At 40.0% G+C, this 15,773-nt stretch overlaps 1 protein-coding gene across 1 annotated transcript; it reads right to left on the bottom strand.

Moving 5' to 3' along the window:
- Positions 1–1,430: 1,430 nt before the first annotated feature.
- Positions 1,431–15,320, bottom strand: cdh26.2 (cadherin 26, tandem duplicate 2). Its single transcript, XM_029246954.1, has 16 exons — positions 15,244–15,320; positions 11,110–11,224; positions 10,819–10,968; positions 10,193–10,334; positions 9,897–10,060; positions 9,634–9,765; positions 8,267–8,449; positions 7,365–7,684; positions 6,679–6,821; positions 6,086–6,310; positions 4,750–4,971; positions 3,590–3,711; positions 3,361–3,447; positions 3,152–3,244; positions 3,023–3,064; positions 1,431–1,628 (listed from the first exon to the last, which is right to left on the bottom strand). Exons 1-16 carry the CDS (start codon positions 15,318–15,320, stop codon positions 1,431–1,433), a joined length of 2,415 nt encoding a protein of 804 aa, XP_029102787.1.
- Positions 15,321–15,773: the final 453 nt, after the last annotated feature.

Raw genomic sequence — 15,773 nt, 5'->3', positions numbered from 1 at the left:
CTTTTGAAGGAACTTGCATGCATTAATTCACAGGACATTTTTCATAGGACAAAAATGTTTACACTGAATTAAACTGTACAGAATGTCCAATCTGGGTTTTTTTTTTTTTTTTTTTTTTTTTTTTAGCTGTTTCAGTAGTGTGATGTATCAGGATCAATGTATTTCATCGTCAGAAAGAGGCCTGATAAAGTTTAGCTTTTGAGATGGTGTTGTTAGCACCTCTTAATCACACTTCACAGTTAAAACTTTCACACACTCTTTAGAAGTTGCGGTTGGTGCCATAGCCAACAAGGACAACACGAATGCAACACCCATGATGCAGCTTATGCAAAATTCCCTGCCTTTTATTTTTTGAACAAGAATCCGTCCCAGCCAAACTTAAAACATGCAAAGACAGAAATGTGTATGTAGTCCCTGATTTTTAAAATTTCCTTCAATTAATCATTCCTTTGAAATGTACCAGTCATACCCAACTCAAGAAATAAAAGTTAACATACATAAACACAAATATATGATGAAGTATACTGTATATTTAAACACATGCAGGGAGGTTGACCTGAAATACCAATTATATCCCCTGTAGCTCAATGTAACAAGTTTTACATGTTTGCACTGCACCCATTATTTAAAAAAAATCCCCAAATCAGCTCCTTGCAGACATTCTTATGCAGTTTAAAGTGTCACAGTTTCAGCTGGAATCATTGCTTCACCCCTAGTTCACCTTGTCACTCTGAAATCAACAAAAAGAAAAATAATAACATGGTTTAATCTGTTTAGTTTCTACAAATTTGATGTTTTTTTGTGGGTATATTGTCCGTTTCAGTTTAGAAAACACATTTTACAGACTTTACACTTTACTGCTATTCCTCATACCTTTTTAAGTAGAATTCTTTTATATGTATATTTTCAAGAGCAAAAAATGTAAATTATTGTGTACCATTTACATTTTCCCTGTAAGATCAGGTTGAAGCAGAGATTCAAGAGTTTTACCCTGTCACTACCCCCCATCCCCCCCGCAGCCCTCAACAGACCTTCACCCTGTAGAAACAGTTTACCAGGCTAGAGCTCTGTCTCACTCTCAGGGAGTTTTAAAAGAGCCAAGTAAAGGTGGATTTGCCTGAGTGACCCCATCTCTCATGACTGGACAAAGGGTCTTGAGACGACCATCTGACAAGCCTTAAATGGTTGTCCGGAGAAACCAGAGACCGTGCAGAAAGAGAAAGTAAAGCAAGGTGAAAAGGATGCTTGCTCTGTCAGTACAGAGTGGTTACACAAAGGCAACGTGTGACCTTCCAACTTCAGAATCCACAACAAAAGTGCGTGCACTGTGATGGGAAGAAATGAGCAATTTGCAGGGTCCTCTTTTGTGCAGCAGCATCATGTCCAGTCCTGCTGGGTCTTAGGCCATCTGTTCTTACCAGGACGGACCCCTAGTCCTGCATTGGCCTTCTGATGGCAGCCAGTTTGGAAAACTTTGGACCCAAGTCCAGAAGCTTTTCTGGGGTGAACTCACTCCCAGGAATGGAGATGCTGTCCAGTTGGGGGTCCGTCATCAAGTCTCCTTCGTATGCATAAGGTCGTGGTTCGTAGTCTGGCAGAACCTCACGAGCTTGTATGGCTTGCACCTTCTGAAAGTAGCAAGAATTCCAACAAATGGGGAGGGAAATGAGAACAAGGTCTCAGAGCACCTTTCACAGCTTCCACACCTTCCAAATATAATCATTTAAACAATGTAAGTAAACTTGAAAGAAAAATCATTTCAAGAAGATTGGCAATAACACTTTTACAAACCTTCACAATTAAAGTCCTCAGAATTTCATGTCTCCTTAAAAAATGGCCTCCTCCAGTGGTTGAGTGAGATGAGCTTCTCTGCACCGTCCCCTGAACCGTGGAAAAATGAGAGCGAAAATATAAACACACAAACAAGTACACTTTTGTATATATGTGATGAATTTGTTAATGTTCGGTGGGACAGAAGTATACACTGCCTCCGTTCCTTACAAATATTTTCACAGCTTGATTAAATTTAAAAGTCACTCACTGGGAAGTCACAATCAACAAAAGCTACAAAAGGCAGGTGTCTGTATTTGCATATCAGGTTCTCTAAAATCTGCATTTTTCATCTAAAATTTAAAAGGCTAACTTAATAAATGAATAATGTCATTGTTTTTAGGGGGGCGCAGTGGGTTGGACCGGGTCGTGCTCTCCAGCGGGTCTGGGGTTCGAGTCCCGCTTGGGGTGCCTTGCGACGGACTGGTGTCCCGTCCTGGGTGTGTCCCCTCCCCCTCCGGCCTTGTGCCCTGTGTTGCCGGGTAGGCTCCGGTTCCCCGCGACCCCATCTGGGACAAGCGGTTATGAAAATGTGTGTGTGTGTGTGTGTGTGTGTGTGTGTGTGTGTGTGTGTGTCATTGTTTTTATTGCTGAAACTAAACAATATGTAATCTTCACAACCTCTTATTCAACACTAATTTTTCAACTTTATTACATAACGATATCCAGGGTTTGTCATCTTCTCGCCGCTTTCAGCTTCTTTATTGTCTACACAATAAAACGCTTAGTAATAAATATGTCCCTCGATTTAGCCACTAGTTAAGTTCTGTAAAAATTTTGTTTATAGCTATGATATATGAAGCATACTTTGCAGGGCTTTTTAATATTCTTTGAAATGAAAATTAATTTTAAATTACTGGAAGTTCTAAGTGTCTCTCAAAAGTCAAGTTCATGCCATAAATATGTGCGAAGTTTGTCATTTTGAAGCTGTGAACACTATGCAAATGAAACGATTTAAGGCAGCCCTGCAGTCCTGTCCTGTCTAGGTGCATTTTATAGGCTTTTAACAGTTGGGTGTGGAAAGATAACATTGCTTTTACTCCACAACAGAGAGAAATTTGAAAGAAAAAAAAAAACAAGTAAAGAGTATGCAATAAAAATTAAACTGGAAAATGTTTGCACCTCTGGAAACTCTATATAACAATTGGACTGCTCATAACCCAAGGGAAGAGTACACATGTTTGCAACTCACCCGAGAGAACTTGCTCTTGTACTGAGAATTCATGCTCACATTCTGCAACAGAAGGAGCAAACAGTATAGCACCGCACCACAAACAGTAACACGCTACTGTACACGTGTAATGTGTGTCGACATGCGCACCCTGCGCAGGGAAATTCTGTGCTGAAGCTTCGACGCTGACTGTTCACTTTGCATGTACCCGAATTGCACTTGGTAGCGGCTCTGATTGGCCACCTGAGACAAGAAGAGTAAAGTTCAGACAAATACTGCACTGGCCAAACGGGCCGCTGTTCATAGCATTAGTCTCAGTCTGTGAGACGTTACCACAGTGCAGAGCAGGAGCCTTTTACCTGACTGAGCTGGACCTGTGGCATATTGTTACTGTTTGTTTGCAACCCTTTGTCCACCTGGTCTTTATGCAGTAGTTCATTAGGTACCTGTATAAATGAAATAAAGACAAAAAGAAAAAATTAGTACAATGCACTACATACAAATCTGTAGCAAAAGTACAATATTTATTTTTTTATTTATTTATTTATGGTTTTGTGAATTGTGTAATTTGCAGTAAGGCACAGTTACCTCACAGTCAGTTCCTGGTGTCTCGGTATTGGATGGAAACAAGTATTCTTCACCTTGTGGATCGACTGGGATGGCAACTTTCTCTCTCGCACAAGACACAAAGAAGGCCAAAAGGACGACACCTTCAAACAGTCAACACGAGAAAGCTGTCAACCCCCTTGGACAAGACTGCAGGACAGACCGTCTTAGATCTGTCTGTGTGGTCAGCAAGAGCTGACTGGACAAAAATAATTAACAACAACAGCAACATGTATACTTCTGCCAAACACAGCTGAAAATAAAAAACAGATCAGTTCAAAAGTGAAGAACTTCCACTTGATTTACATTGATTAATTTCACTGACAAAGTGAAATTAATAAAGTAACTTACAGTGTTCTTACCCATTATTATTAACATCTTCATTCAGTCAGGCAATTTAGCGTAAGTACCTTGCTTAAGGGTATCACAGCTGGAGGTGGCATTCAAACCTGTGAGTTTGGGGTCTAAAGGTAAGGGCTCCAACCACTACACTACAGCTGCCTCCGATGGCAATAGGTAGTGATAAAAACCTCAGTGAACTGTATTCATTTGCTCAAACAAGTACAAGTGTAAAAATACACATTTACATTGTATGTATTCATTTAGTTGACAGTTTTCTCCAAAAGAAATTTACTTTAAGCCAGCTGAAATTTTTTAGTCATTTATTCAGCACGTTTTTTTTTTTTCTTCTTTTTTACTGGAGCAAATTAGGGTACATACCTTGCTCGAGGGCACTACAGCAAAAACTGGGGTTCAAACAAGCAACTAGAACTTGAATGTTGTCTACATAAATTTAAAATTTTCAAAAAATTACAGTTCATTTTACCTGTTCTTGGCAAGTACCATCTACAGTGAAATGTATATAGCTTTACTGATAAAAACTTCAAATGCACACTACATATTGATATATTTATATTGGAAAACTGAGATGTGTTGTTATTCCACTCAGGTGTCAGAAATGTTGCTGTTTCGTTTAAGGTGAATGTAGCTGTGGAATGTAACTATGTTCATTTGCGTGAAAAATTAAAAAATTTACCATGTAAATTGTTTGGTTGTCTAGTGTGGCCCCAGTGCCATAGAACCAAGATTGATAGAGCAGACCTTCTGTGTCCGTGGTTTTTCACCAGTGTGTTGCCACTCACCCAGCAGTATGAAAAGCGCTGCAAAAATGACCCCCATGGCACTGCTGTCCACTCTGGAGCCTGTGGACCTGCGAAGCCAGCAGTTCGGCGTGACTGAGCAGTCACAAACAGTGACTGAGAGGTTCTGCACAGAGAAGTGGCCCTGGGCGTCGGAGATCTTAAGCTGCAACATGTGAGTCCCGGAGTAAACCGTGCTCTCCTTCACAAGGGTGGCTGTGGTCCCTGCAGAAGGCCAGGTGTGGAAATTTACTAGTCCTATTTCTCAGTTCGTCAACAGATCTCTTGTAGAAATCTTCATCAAGACATGAGACTTGAGACATGAAAAGTTACTCATATGAGAAATATTACAACAATGCAATTTATCCTTATACCAAGTTCTATTCGGAAGAAAGACTCAAATCTCTTTTACAAGTTATGAACAAAACTAATGACAGACAAACACAAGTATCACATATTACCAAGACATTATTTTTACATATGTAGATGGAAGGAACAAAAGGGTAAAGAAATTAATAAATGCTTCCATAAATATCACAAAAATACATAAATAGTAAGTCAATTTCTTTACGATTATAAAGTCACAATTAAGTATTCATGAAGTAGCCAGCCAGCAGCAGAGGAGAGGAATATAAAAACGGTAGAGCAACATCAAACTGGGAAAAATAAACTTCTGAGGGGCAACGGTCAATTTGTACATGAATCGGATTACCATGGTAGACCCAGGTTAATCAAGGGTCGTCTGGCTGCCCATTCCCTTTAAAACAATTAAAAATATTTGACCAGTGCTAAGATCTTATCACAGCTGAGGACTCAAGAATAAGAAGGGTGAACCCAAATGCAGGATCATTTAATTGAGACTCAAAGGGGTGAAGCAATTCTCATGGTCAGGGACAGGTGAAGGTCCAAACTCAAGGGGCGAACATTGTACAGGGGGTGATCCAAAGACATGGTCGAAGAGACAAGGCAAAGGTCGTGGCCGTGGACAAGATGATTCAGGGATGTGGAGATGGACAGGAGGATGGTCAGGAGAATCAGGGCAAAGGTTCAGAAGCACAGAGAGGACGGTTGTCTCAATGAGATTCCGCTACTGGAGAGTGGTGGAGTGGTGCTCTTTACATCCTGTTACGCTGATTGCGACTGTGTGTGTGGATGAGGTGTGGGCGTAGTGAAGACAGATCTTTTGAGTTGTGAAAGTTGCCACAAATATGGATTTTTGTTCTTGCTCCTTGTTCTTATACAGCTGCACCCTGATAAGCAGAGTCCACAGGCACCCCATGAGCAGCAAACACGCATATGGCTAGTACAGAAGGTGGTGGGCAAGGCTTTTGTAAATTACCATAGTATGGATCGAGGTGCCACTTGTCCTTTACATCGCCGAGCAGCTCGAAGAGGTAAGGGGTGGCATAGGGGTCCAGATCCGCATCATGAGCTGTAATGTCGGTCCTAGATGGTCCATCCAACTGGCACATGTTCAGCATTTGGTTCAACAGCAGGGGCACATTGTCGTTCTGGTCCGACAGCAAGATGATTAAAGTCCCTGTACCAGTCATGGGGGGTGTGCCTATGGTCAACAAAGAAAATGAAAGAAGCGGAATGATTTTCTCCCATGAGCTCTTTGTCGGAAAGGAATTAAATCCAAATACAAATACACACACACACACGCTTCTGAACCGCTCGTCCCATGCATTTATACTAATATAATTTTCCTGAAAATTGAAAATTACATCTCACCAAAATATACACACACACACAGTCTGGCGCCTAACCCGGCAACACAGGGTGCAAGGCTGGAGGGGGAGGGGACATACCCAGGATGGGACACCAGTCCGCCGCAAGGCACCCCAAGCAGGCACAGGCCAAACCTGCCATGCCACTGCGACCCCTTCTTCACCACAATAATATGATAATAATGTTTTTCTAAAAAATTACCTTTATCAACAGCATAAGCGGTCACAGTGTAGGTGCTGTTCACAACATATTTTGACTCTCTGTCCATTGTCTTTAACGTGGTTATTTGGCCAGTTTTTGAGTCCAGAGTCACCCAGTTATCTGAGTCATTGGCTTTCTTGAATCTGTTTAAGAGAATGTTAAGTGACAGGTAATTGAACTGTTCTGAATGCACAGTGAAACAGCAGGCTGCTCAAGTCCCAAACTAAATACCTGAACAAGAACGAGACCAGGACGTATTGCAGGACAAAATACACTGACTGGGTTCACTCAGCTTTGCATTTTTTGGAAAATAAATACAATTGAGCATCATAGCTCTCCTCAGGCAATATTATGGGGAGTAATATTTGAAGTTCAAACATTTAAAAAGAACACAATGTTTATTAATTAAATGAGAGGGTTCTTCCCTCTATCTTGCAAGCAAAAGCTTCAAAGAGCATGTCTGCTTTTTTTGATGCAAACTCACAGAACAGTGTTAAACTAGAATTAGTACTACATTGTTCTCAGCTGAATATCTTCTATAAAAGTAGAATATTTTCCTCTATTTCATTCCAAAGAAAATGTAACATTAGAAATGATTATCACTTTTCTTGTGATAACACAAGTTATCATAAATTGCCCCCATGAACTGGTGTCTACAGAGAAAAAAAGTGAACAACCAGTCTTACTCAAACTTGTTGGCATAGCTGCTGTCAAGATCTATAGCAGTGAAAGTATAAATCGACCGTCCCGCCGGGGTATTCTCCTCCACCACAATGGTCTTCTTAGCAGGGATGAAAACTGGGGGGTCATTGACGTCGTCCACAAACACGGTGATGTGCTCAACAAAGGGAGCTGGGAGTGCCTCTGTGCCACCAGCGCCTCCCTTCATATTAACATGCCACAGGCCAGAACGTGTCTTCTCCCGCACCTCGCAGAAGAAAAGGGGCTCCTCGTTCTCTACGCTCACCGAGAGGTTCTTCTTGGCTGTTGTTTCAAAGTCGAGGGGCTGCACAAAAAAGACAGAACAATGGAAAACACACACACACACATTGTCTGAAACCGCTTGTCCCATAGGGGGTCGCGGTGAGCCGGAGCCTAACACAGGGAGCAAGGCTGGAGGGGGAGGGGACACACCCAGGACGGGACGCCAGTCCGTCACAAGGCAACCCAAGCGGGGACTTGAACCCCAGACCGACCGGAGAGCAGGACCCGTGCCACCGCGCCCCCCTCAATGGGAAATGTGATTTTTCAAATGTAAAGATGGTGACTGTTTTGCCAACATGGCAAAAAAAGATTATATAAAATGACAGATGCTGCCTGCCATACTTAGATGACGACCAACATGAATTTATTAAACACAGCCTGGGACATTTTTTACTTTTTTTTGCTGATCTGAAATAAGAACAATAGAACCATGAACCTGGTGTTTTAGACACCTTTACTTTTTTAAAATGCATTAGACACTTCAGTTAATAAACATCGTGACGTTTATGTCCTCAGTAGTTGCTAAAGGCCCATTTTATACATAATGTAAGTTCACAAATTTCTAAAATGAATGCAGTACATAATAATAAAAAGGTCATCATACCTTCACAATGGTCAATATTCCGGCATTGGTTTGTGGATCAGTCTGTATACTGAAGAAGTTCTCCTTGTCTCCGTGTATGGTGTAAACTGCTTTCCATGCAGGGGTACCTTTTGAGTCTTTGTCTGCTACATGCAATTTCAAGACAGTCGTTCCCGTCTCCCTCTCATTAACTCTACTTGATCCCTGGAAAACAGAAACAAAACCATGTTCGGTTGGCACCTGCACAAAAACACCATACCCATGTTTCTTTTACAAGAATGTCCACTTTCTGACATTCGCTGAAATGCAAATGTAAACTGAAATACAAAATTTTAAGCTAAAAAAATAGTGAAAGGTACAATTTATGGCTATTTGGTTTAATCGCTTTGTGAATCGTATTCCTTAACTTCTGATGAAAATATTCATTAGAAACATCGATACTTAATGCACACACACTGACTGAAACTGCTTGTCCCAAGCAGGGTCGTGGCAAACCGGAGCCTAACCCAGCAACACAGGGCATAGGGCTGGAGGGGGAGGGGACACACCCAGGACGGGACGCCAGTCCATCACAAGGCAGCCCAAGCAGGACTTGAACTCCAGACCCACCAGAGAGCAGGACTCGGTCAAACCCACTGCACCACCGCACCCCCTACTCATACTTAATAGTTTCATAGTATTCCATTTCATGGTAATGGACATTCAATGCACTTAAGAAAGACAGAAGGACAAGAAGAATAATAAACTACGGAATCGTTCATAACTGCAAATGCAAATGACAGAATAAAGAAAGTATGAAAGCCTAAAAGTCAGACTAAGATAGCAAAGTCACAGGGTGTCAGTCCAGTCTTTTGTTTTAATAAAGAGCATAATGCAAGGAAACAGTCCATATTCTCGCTGCCTATCATACCACACATACTATTGTCAAAATACAGAGTAATGGAACAGAACCCCACCTCATTTCGGTGGTATTCGGTGCTTTGGCAGATGTTTTAGTGACAGGAGGCATTGTGAAAAAATTTTAGCTGAAACTGTGCTAATTACAGTCTTATGGGATTCATACAGCAGAATATATTTTTTGTTCAATATTCCTTTAAGTATGCGATCAAAATTTAATCAAAGATGTTTGATCTACCCTGCTGCATAAATTAGTAAATCACAGTAAAGTTTATATTTATCTATCCATTTTTTTTCTAGATCACAAGAGACCAAAGAAATTCATCCCATCACTTTGCACATGATATGTGCAGTTACCATCATTTGTTATTATTATTATTATTATTATTATTATTATTATTATTATTATTATTATTATTATTATTATCACTTTAAGTACAGTGATAATTACTTAAGGATAATGACTTTGTTGTATGAAAACTTTTACTTACAGTACGATTAGCAAAAGTGGGCATGTGGTTGTTCTTGTCCAGTATATTGACCACAACCGTACATGTGCTTGACAGCTGTACCACCTCACCTTGGTCTTTTGCTTCAACCAGGATGGCGTATTTCTTTGCATTCTAGGTAGGACACAAGTATGTTTATTAGGTTGCTTTTTGCAATAAATAAATGCAAAGTAATTTTTGAGGAACTTTAAATGAATTATCCGAAAGACAGTAGTTGCTAAACTGAGAAAAAAATGATCACTCACCTCATAATCCAAACATCCTTTGAATGATATTTTGCCATTTTGTTCAATGAAGAACTCTGCATTAGGTGTCTGAGGGGTCACAGAGGATATTCTATATGTAAATGTTGAATTTGGTGTGTTTGATTTGTCTTTATCCACTGCAAATACAGTAAACACATGTGATCCTGTTGGAACGTAAAAAGGAGAAGAGCTACAATTAGGTAGGGAGAAATAGATAAAAATAGAGTCAAATAGAGTATTAGAGAGGTGTAAGGCAGTGTTTAAACTATAATTATGGGTTTATGATTGTGAATTACCCTGTGGCAGTGATTCTTCAACTGATGTTTCATACACTCTTTGCTGGAACTCTGGGGCATGGTCATTTACATCCCTTATATTTATCTCAACAGCCAGTCTTGTGTCAAGTACATCTGAAGGATTCATTGCTACAAATGCAAGCTGCAGATACAATTAAAGTAATATGTTGTCTGGTGAACTGTTTTTTCATTTTCAAAAATTTGCAAAAAAAAAATTCCGAGATTAAAATATTCATATTTAAACATCTATATTGTACGTCAAGTTCAATAAACACACACACACATTTTCAGAACCGCTTGTCCCATACGGGGTCGCGGAGCCAACCCGGTAACACAGGGCGCAAGGCCGGAGGGGGAGGGGACACACCCAGGATGGGACGCCAGTCCCACGCAAGGCACCCCAAGCAGGACTCAAACCCCAGACCCACCAGAGAAGAGGACTGTGGTCCAACCCACTGCACCACCACACCCCCGGTTCAATAAACACTCGTTTTCAAACATTTTTCCTAAAGAACTAACTTTCTGAAAAGATAAATCTTTCAAAACATACATTTTAACCAAAAATGATTTGTAGTTTTTTTAAGTCATTTATTGCAATTTGGAAAAAGAGCTGAATTTTAGCATGCCTTCAGAACATGGTATTGCTCGTAGTCAACTTTTTTGTGGACAGTGATGACACCCTTTTCTTTGTTGATTTTGAGGACTCCTTTGGGATCCTTATTCACCCCCATTCCATGGAGTTCAAACTTCACATGATAATCACGCTCAATGTTGATCTGAGGGATAGGACAAGATCACCATGGGTGTGAGCACATTGAGGAAATAGTTGTTTTAGATCACTTAATTGTACATTTCAGACATTCTCTATTATGTTTCCAATACTCGGTTCAACAAAGGATAGAGGAGGGGAAACTTACAGTCCCAAGAACATATGGAAAAGAGCCAGGATACTCCTCCTCAATATCAAATGTGTCTATTATCCAGTTTCGTTTCTGCCGAAGATGAGTCTTTGATGATGAAATTTCCATCATTCTCAGATGCTGATATAAAAAGCAAATACATCAATTTGTTACCTTGATTGTGTCAATTAAGTGCAGATCAAATTCTTAAAATGAAAACCACTTAAGAACACACACACACACACATTTTCAGAACCGCTTGTCCTATACGGGGTCACGGGGAACCGGAGCCTACCCGGTAACACAGGGCGTAAGGCCGGAGGGGGAGGGGACACACCCAGGACAGGACGCCAGTCCATCGCAAGGCACCCCAAGCGGGACTCGAACCCCAGACCCACCGGAGAGCAGGACCGTGGTCCAACCCACTGCACCACCGCACCCCCTCACTTAAGAACATATTCTTCATATTAATTTTTTGGACATAAAATTAAATCAAAATTTTCAGCACATAATAGATATTGTTCTTTTCAATAAATAATTACGCACGTAATTGTTTAATTTTTTTGAATGCTTGCTTCACATTTCTTCATTTGACAGACGTTGTTTGTTTGATACCACATTTTCTTATGAGACAATATTCATGTAACTGCCTGTAGAAGAGATATGCTGTTAAGAAGACTTCTGAGAGCTTTCTTACATGCTGCAAGGGATTCAAAAGTCCCGAGGGACAGAGAGAGTTTGTTCCACAACCTCAGAACCAAAGTGGAGAACTAGCTTTTTTTTTTCCTCCTCAACATAAGTCACTTAATATTCAGATTTTACTCATTTTATATATTTTATTCAAAGTTATATAACTTGTTCAAGGGTACTACAACAAGATCCCTTGAAGCACTGGAATAAGAATCTTTTTCTAACAGTATGCTGCTCACTTTCAATAGTGACAGGAATTATGTTAAAGGTTAAGAGCTGAATATCTATATTTTAGTGTCAAGCTTCTTAAAGTGATATCCTTTCATTGGGCTGGCCAATTTTACTTGAGTAAATCAGGATAAGAGGGTAAGGACCTCACTCAAAGGTTCTACAGTAGGAAGTGAGATATGAACCAAGAGTCCTTACAATGCAAAAAGTTAAGAAATGCAAAAAAGCTGAATCATGTGGTTTACTACCAGGGTAGAAGAAAATATCTTGGACTTATCCATTTGGAACAGGGTTACAATGGTCCACAGGCTCTCCCGGAAGAACAAGGCACTAGTCTAAGCAGTATAGACTACTGGAGCGCCTGAAGGACACCTATGTGATTATGGATAGGACTTGCAAACTCCAAACCAAGTGAAGAGGAATTAGACCTATACTGAGTCTCATAACTCAGGTGCAGTGAGGCACCCACACTATCCACTACACCATTTTGCTTACATGCTCTGAAAAATGGTGCACTGAAATGTCGCCTTCTGAGTCAGTAGAGGACAAAACATACCCTATACAATGTACTGAGTTACGTAAAGATGACTGTGTACAACAGCTGTGTTGCAGAAAAAAATGTGCTCATTCAGTTCAGTTTTAGTGCCCTTCACCTCAGGAATACAAATACAAATGCAAAAAGCACAGAGGCATGCAACAAGTCACATTAATAATAGAAATCAGGCTGTACTTTTAAAGACTAACTAATAGGAGAGAAGCCAGGCACCAGAACAAGACATTCAGTTATAAGAGAGAAACAAAATCGTTCCTGTACATGCTAATGTTGTTCAATGACAACAAAATGTAGCACTTAACAGGTGTTTTCCAGAAAGGTCACATGGTTGTGCATCATGTAAGACAATCTGTAAAAGTATAATACTACAGTGACTGTCAAGCCGCTATCGATGGTTCTGTTAAGTCCAGCTCAAGGAGGTGAATTGGTGATTAGCCTGGTGCCCTGTGTTTCAGGAATAGGCTCGAGAACACCATGACCCTCATTTAGAGAAATGCTTAACAACAGTGGTATCACATACAGCGAAAATGCATCAAATCTACCAAGCTGGGCTGAAACAACCCCTTTTGTTCCTTCCCATACGGGTCCAGTTCAAAGCTACTTATAACCCGAGATCTTTTTATATGACTGAAAATTTTGGTAGAGTTGAAGGCAAAAGAAAGAAGGACAACCAGCAACCAGATGGATTAAATCACAAAACATGCGTCACTCTTTCGCCTAAGGTACACAAGGGACGGACAGAATATTCTAGAGACTCTCTTTGTGTTCACTGTGATCTGAGTGTTCTACTCAAGGGCATTTTAAAAAACATTAATCTTCAGCTGGGTCATGTTGTTAATTAAATAAATTTTGAGCAATGAAGTGCGAATGATACAGGCTTGCTTACAGGCAGTATTTCATATTCATAACTGCTGGTATGTGCTAGTAAATTACATGCATAAATATTGTCTGGTCTCGCGTATATGACTTTTCCAAGTGTTCTGGGCTGCTTTCAATAAATCAATTAGTTTAATTAGTTCAACTACTTTAGCGTTTACATTTTGGACACCTTTGTCCTAGGCATCTTACGATGTTGAATAAACAGCTCTCCAATGATTTGCCTATTGTTACAGCATGGTGTTCTTCTTGTTTCAAGTACTTCGATCAAGTGTGGAATAACAGGGATTTGAACTCAGGATCTTCCAGTTGCAAGGAAAAAACATATGGTACCTGCTAGCCCACTTTAAACATCACGTAAGTGCACTCACACTCAAGTGTAAATAAGTAACCATCAGTGAGGGCTGATGGTAAAAATACACCAGTAAATGCTTAACCAAGTCAGGCTTGTGGCTCTCGAGAACCAATCCCAGAAGCAGAGGGCATAAGGTTGCCAGGCCATCACTGGGTAGCTACACACACTCATTCAATCACACACTATGAGTGACTTTAGTGTCACCAATCTACCTGAAAAGCATGTCTTTGGACTATGGGAGGAAACCCATGGAGACATGGGAAGAAAATACAAACTCCACACGCTGAACTGGATTCCACTTCTGAACAGTTCAAGTGCTGTGAGCCAAGTGTTTATGGGATGGGAGCATGAACCGAACAAGTGCTTAAGGACAGTGAGTGAACCAATAAAAATATATACAGTATATTTTTCATCCTCCCTGTAAACAATCAACCCAAGACCTGGCTGTAGTTTTTTTTTTTCTGGAAACCCTTAATGAATAATTAATTAATTAACATACATTTTCTGAACCGCTTGTCCCATACGGGGTTGCGGGGAACCGGAGCCTACCCAGCAACACAGGGCATAAGTCCGGAGGGGACACACCCAGGACGGGACACCAGTCCGTCGCAAGGCACCCCAAGCGGGACTCGAACCCCAGACCCACTGCACCACCGCACCCCCTTAATTAATTAAGCTAATAATTAATAAATTTGTAAACAATACCTTGTCTTACATGATGTTATATATTGAATGTTTCCAACAGTTATTTTGGATAGCAGATATGGAAATATAGAGTAATGATGAACAGAACTTAAAAAAGCGTAACATTAACAACATCAAAACTCTTTATTGCAAAAGTATGTGCAGAAATGGATTATATATTTAAATAGATTTACTAAAGTTTACTTGTTAGATATCAACGGCCTTATGGGTAAATACCAGCCATTAAAAAATATTTCAAATGCATTTTCTGGTTAAAAACAGAATTAAATACAAAGCTCTTTATTCTTCAAAAAGAACAATATTTCAGCACGTTTTCCAATCAGTATATGAACTTCTCAGAAAACAGCAGTAATTACATTGTAAAACATCATTCTCATTGCCCTTGCAGGTGTAGTAGTCAGTTATTCACATTTATATATTGTTGTGGCCTCTGCAAACAGTATGTCTTAAAACATTCCCATTGTAGGCTTTGATGTATGTTCTAGAGTCAGCATTTTACTTAAATGCTTTAAGCATTTCTACTTGTCTTTGAGAAAATGAATATTTTTCTAAACTTTTAAGTGAGGCATTGTATAGCCTTTTGAAGTACTTTGTAGCTGAAAATATTTTCACTACATTCTGGCATGAGCTTCAACTTCACCTTGCACCGTAAAATTGCTGTTATGCATCTGAACCTGCAAAATAATTTTTCGATTCTGCACCAGTTTGCCTTTATATAGAAGCTAGCAAATATGTTTCATAGCACCTTAGAGACAGATTTAACAAATACAGTATGAATATACGCCTTACCAGTGTCAGTAGAATGAAAATATTAAACCTCATGGTAAAAGCAGATATGGTAATCCAGAGGAGCAGATACTTGTAGCCGTTGGTTTCTCCCTCAAGTACACTCCTCTACATTTTGTGAAACTGAAAGCAGATCAGTTATTTACATAGCAGAAGGCAGGCTCGAAAAGCTAGCCTGTAATAAAATGTCCCTAACAAGTTTCGCAAGTACGTATATACATATACACACAAATATGGCAGATTGTGTGTATGCCAGGACAGGCCTAATGAAGACAAGTATATTACTGAAAATGCATGAATGGATGGTTTCTCCCCTTCTGAATGCAATACGATTCATTGGGTTTCACCCTGATCATAAAGAGGAGACAAATATACAGTGGTGACAAAGAGGTGTGTCAGGTAGTTCTTCCTAACATTTATTAGTCATGTAGCATCTCTGAAGCACCTGACAATCTTAAACAACCAACAATTATTCATCCAATTACACAA

This window comes from Scleropages formosus, chromosome 2 (assembly GCF_900964775.1).
Source record: "Scleropages formosus chromosome 2, fSclFor1.1, whole genome shotgun sequence".
Taxonomy (NCBI): domain Eukaryota; kingdom Metazoa; phylum Chordata; class Actinopteri; order Osteoglossiformes; family Osteoglossidae; genus Scleropages; species Scleropages formosus.
The sequence above is the reverse complement of the archived record's forward strand: the minus strand, read 5'-3'. Positions and strand labels throughout refer to the sequence as shown.

Bases quoted from the DNA above. Each gene is read 5' to 3' on its own strand.
- cdh26.2 (XM_029246954.1), bottom strand. From the start codon at position 15,320: ATGAGGTTTAATATTTTCATTCTACTGACACTGGTAAGGCGTATATTC. The intron at 10,335-10,818 runs GCATGCTAAAAT...TTGTATCTGCAG, and splicing joins AGCAATACCATGTTCTGAAG to CTTGCATTTGTAGCAATGAA. The intron at 6,311-6,678 runs GTAATTTTTTAG...TGTTGACCATAG, and splicing joins CGCTTATGCTGTTGATAAAG to GCACACCCCCCATGACTGGT.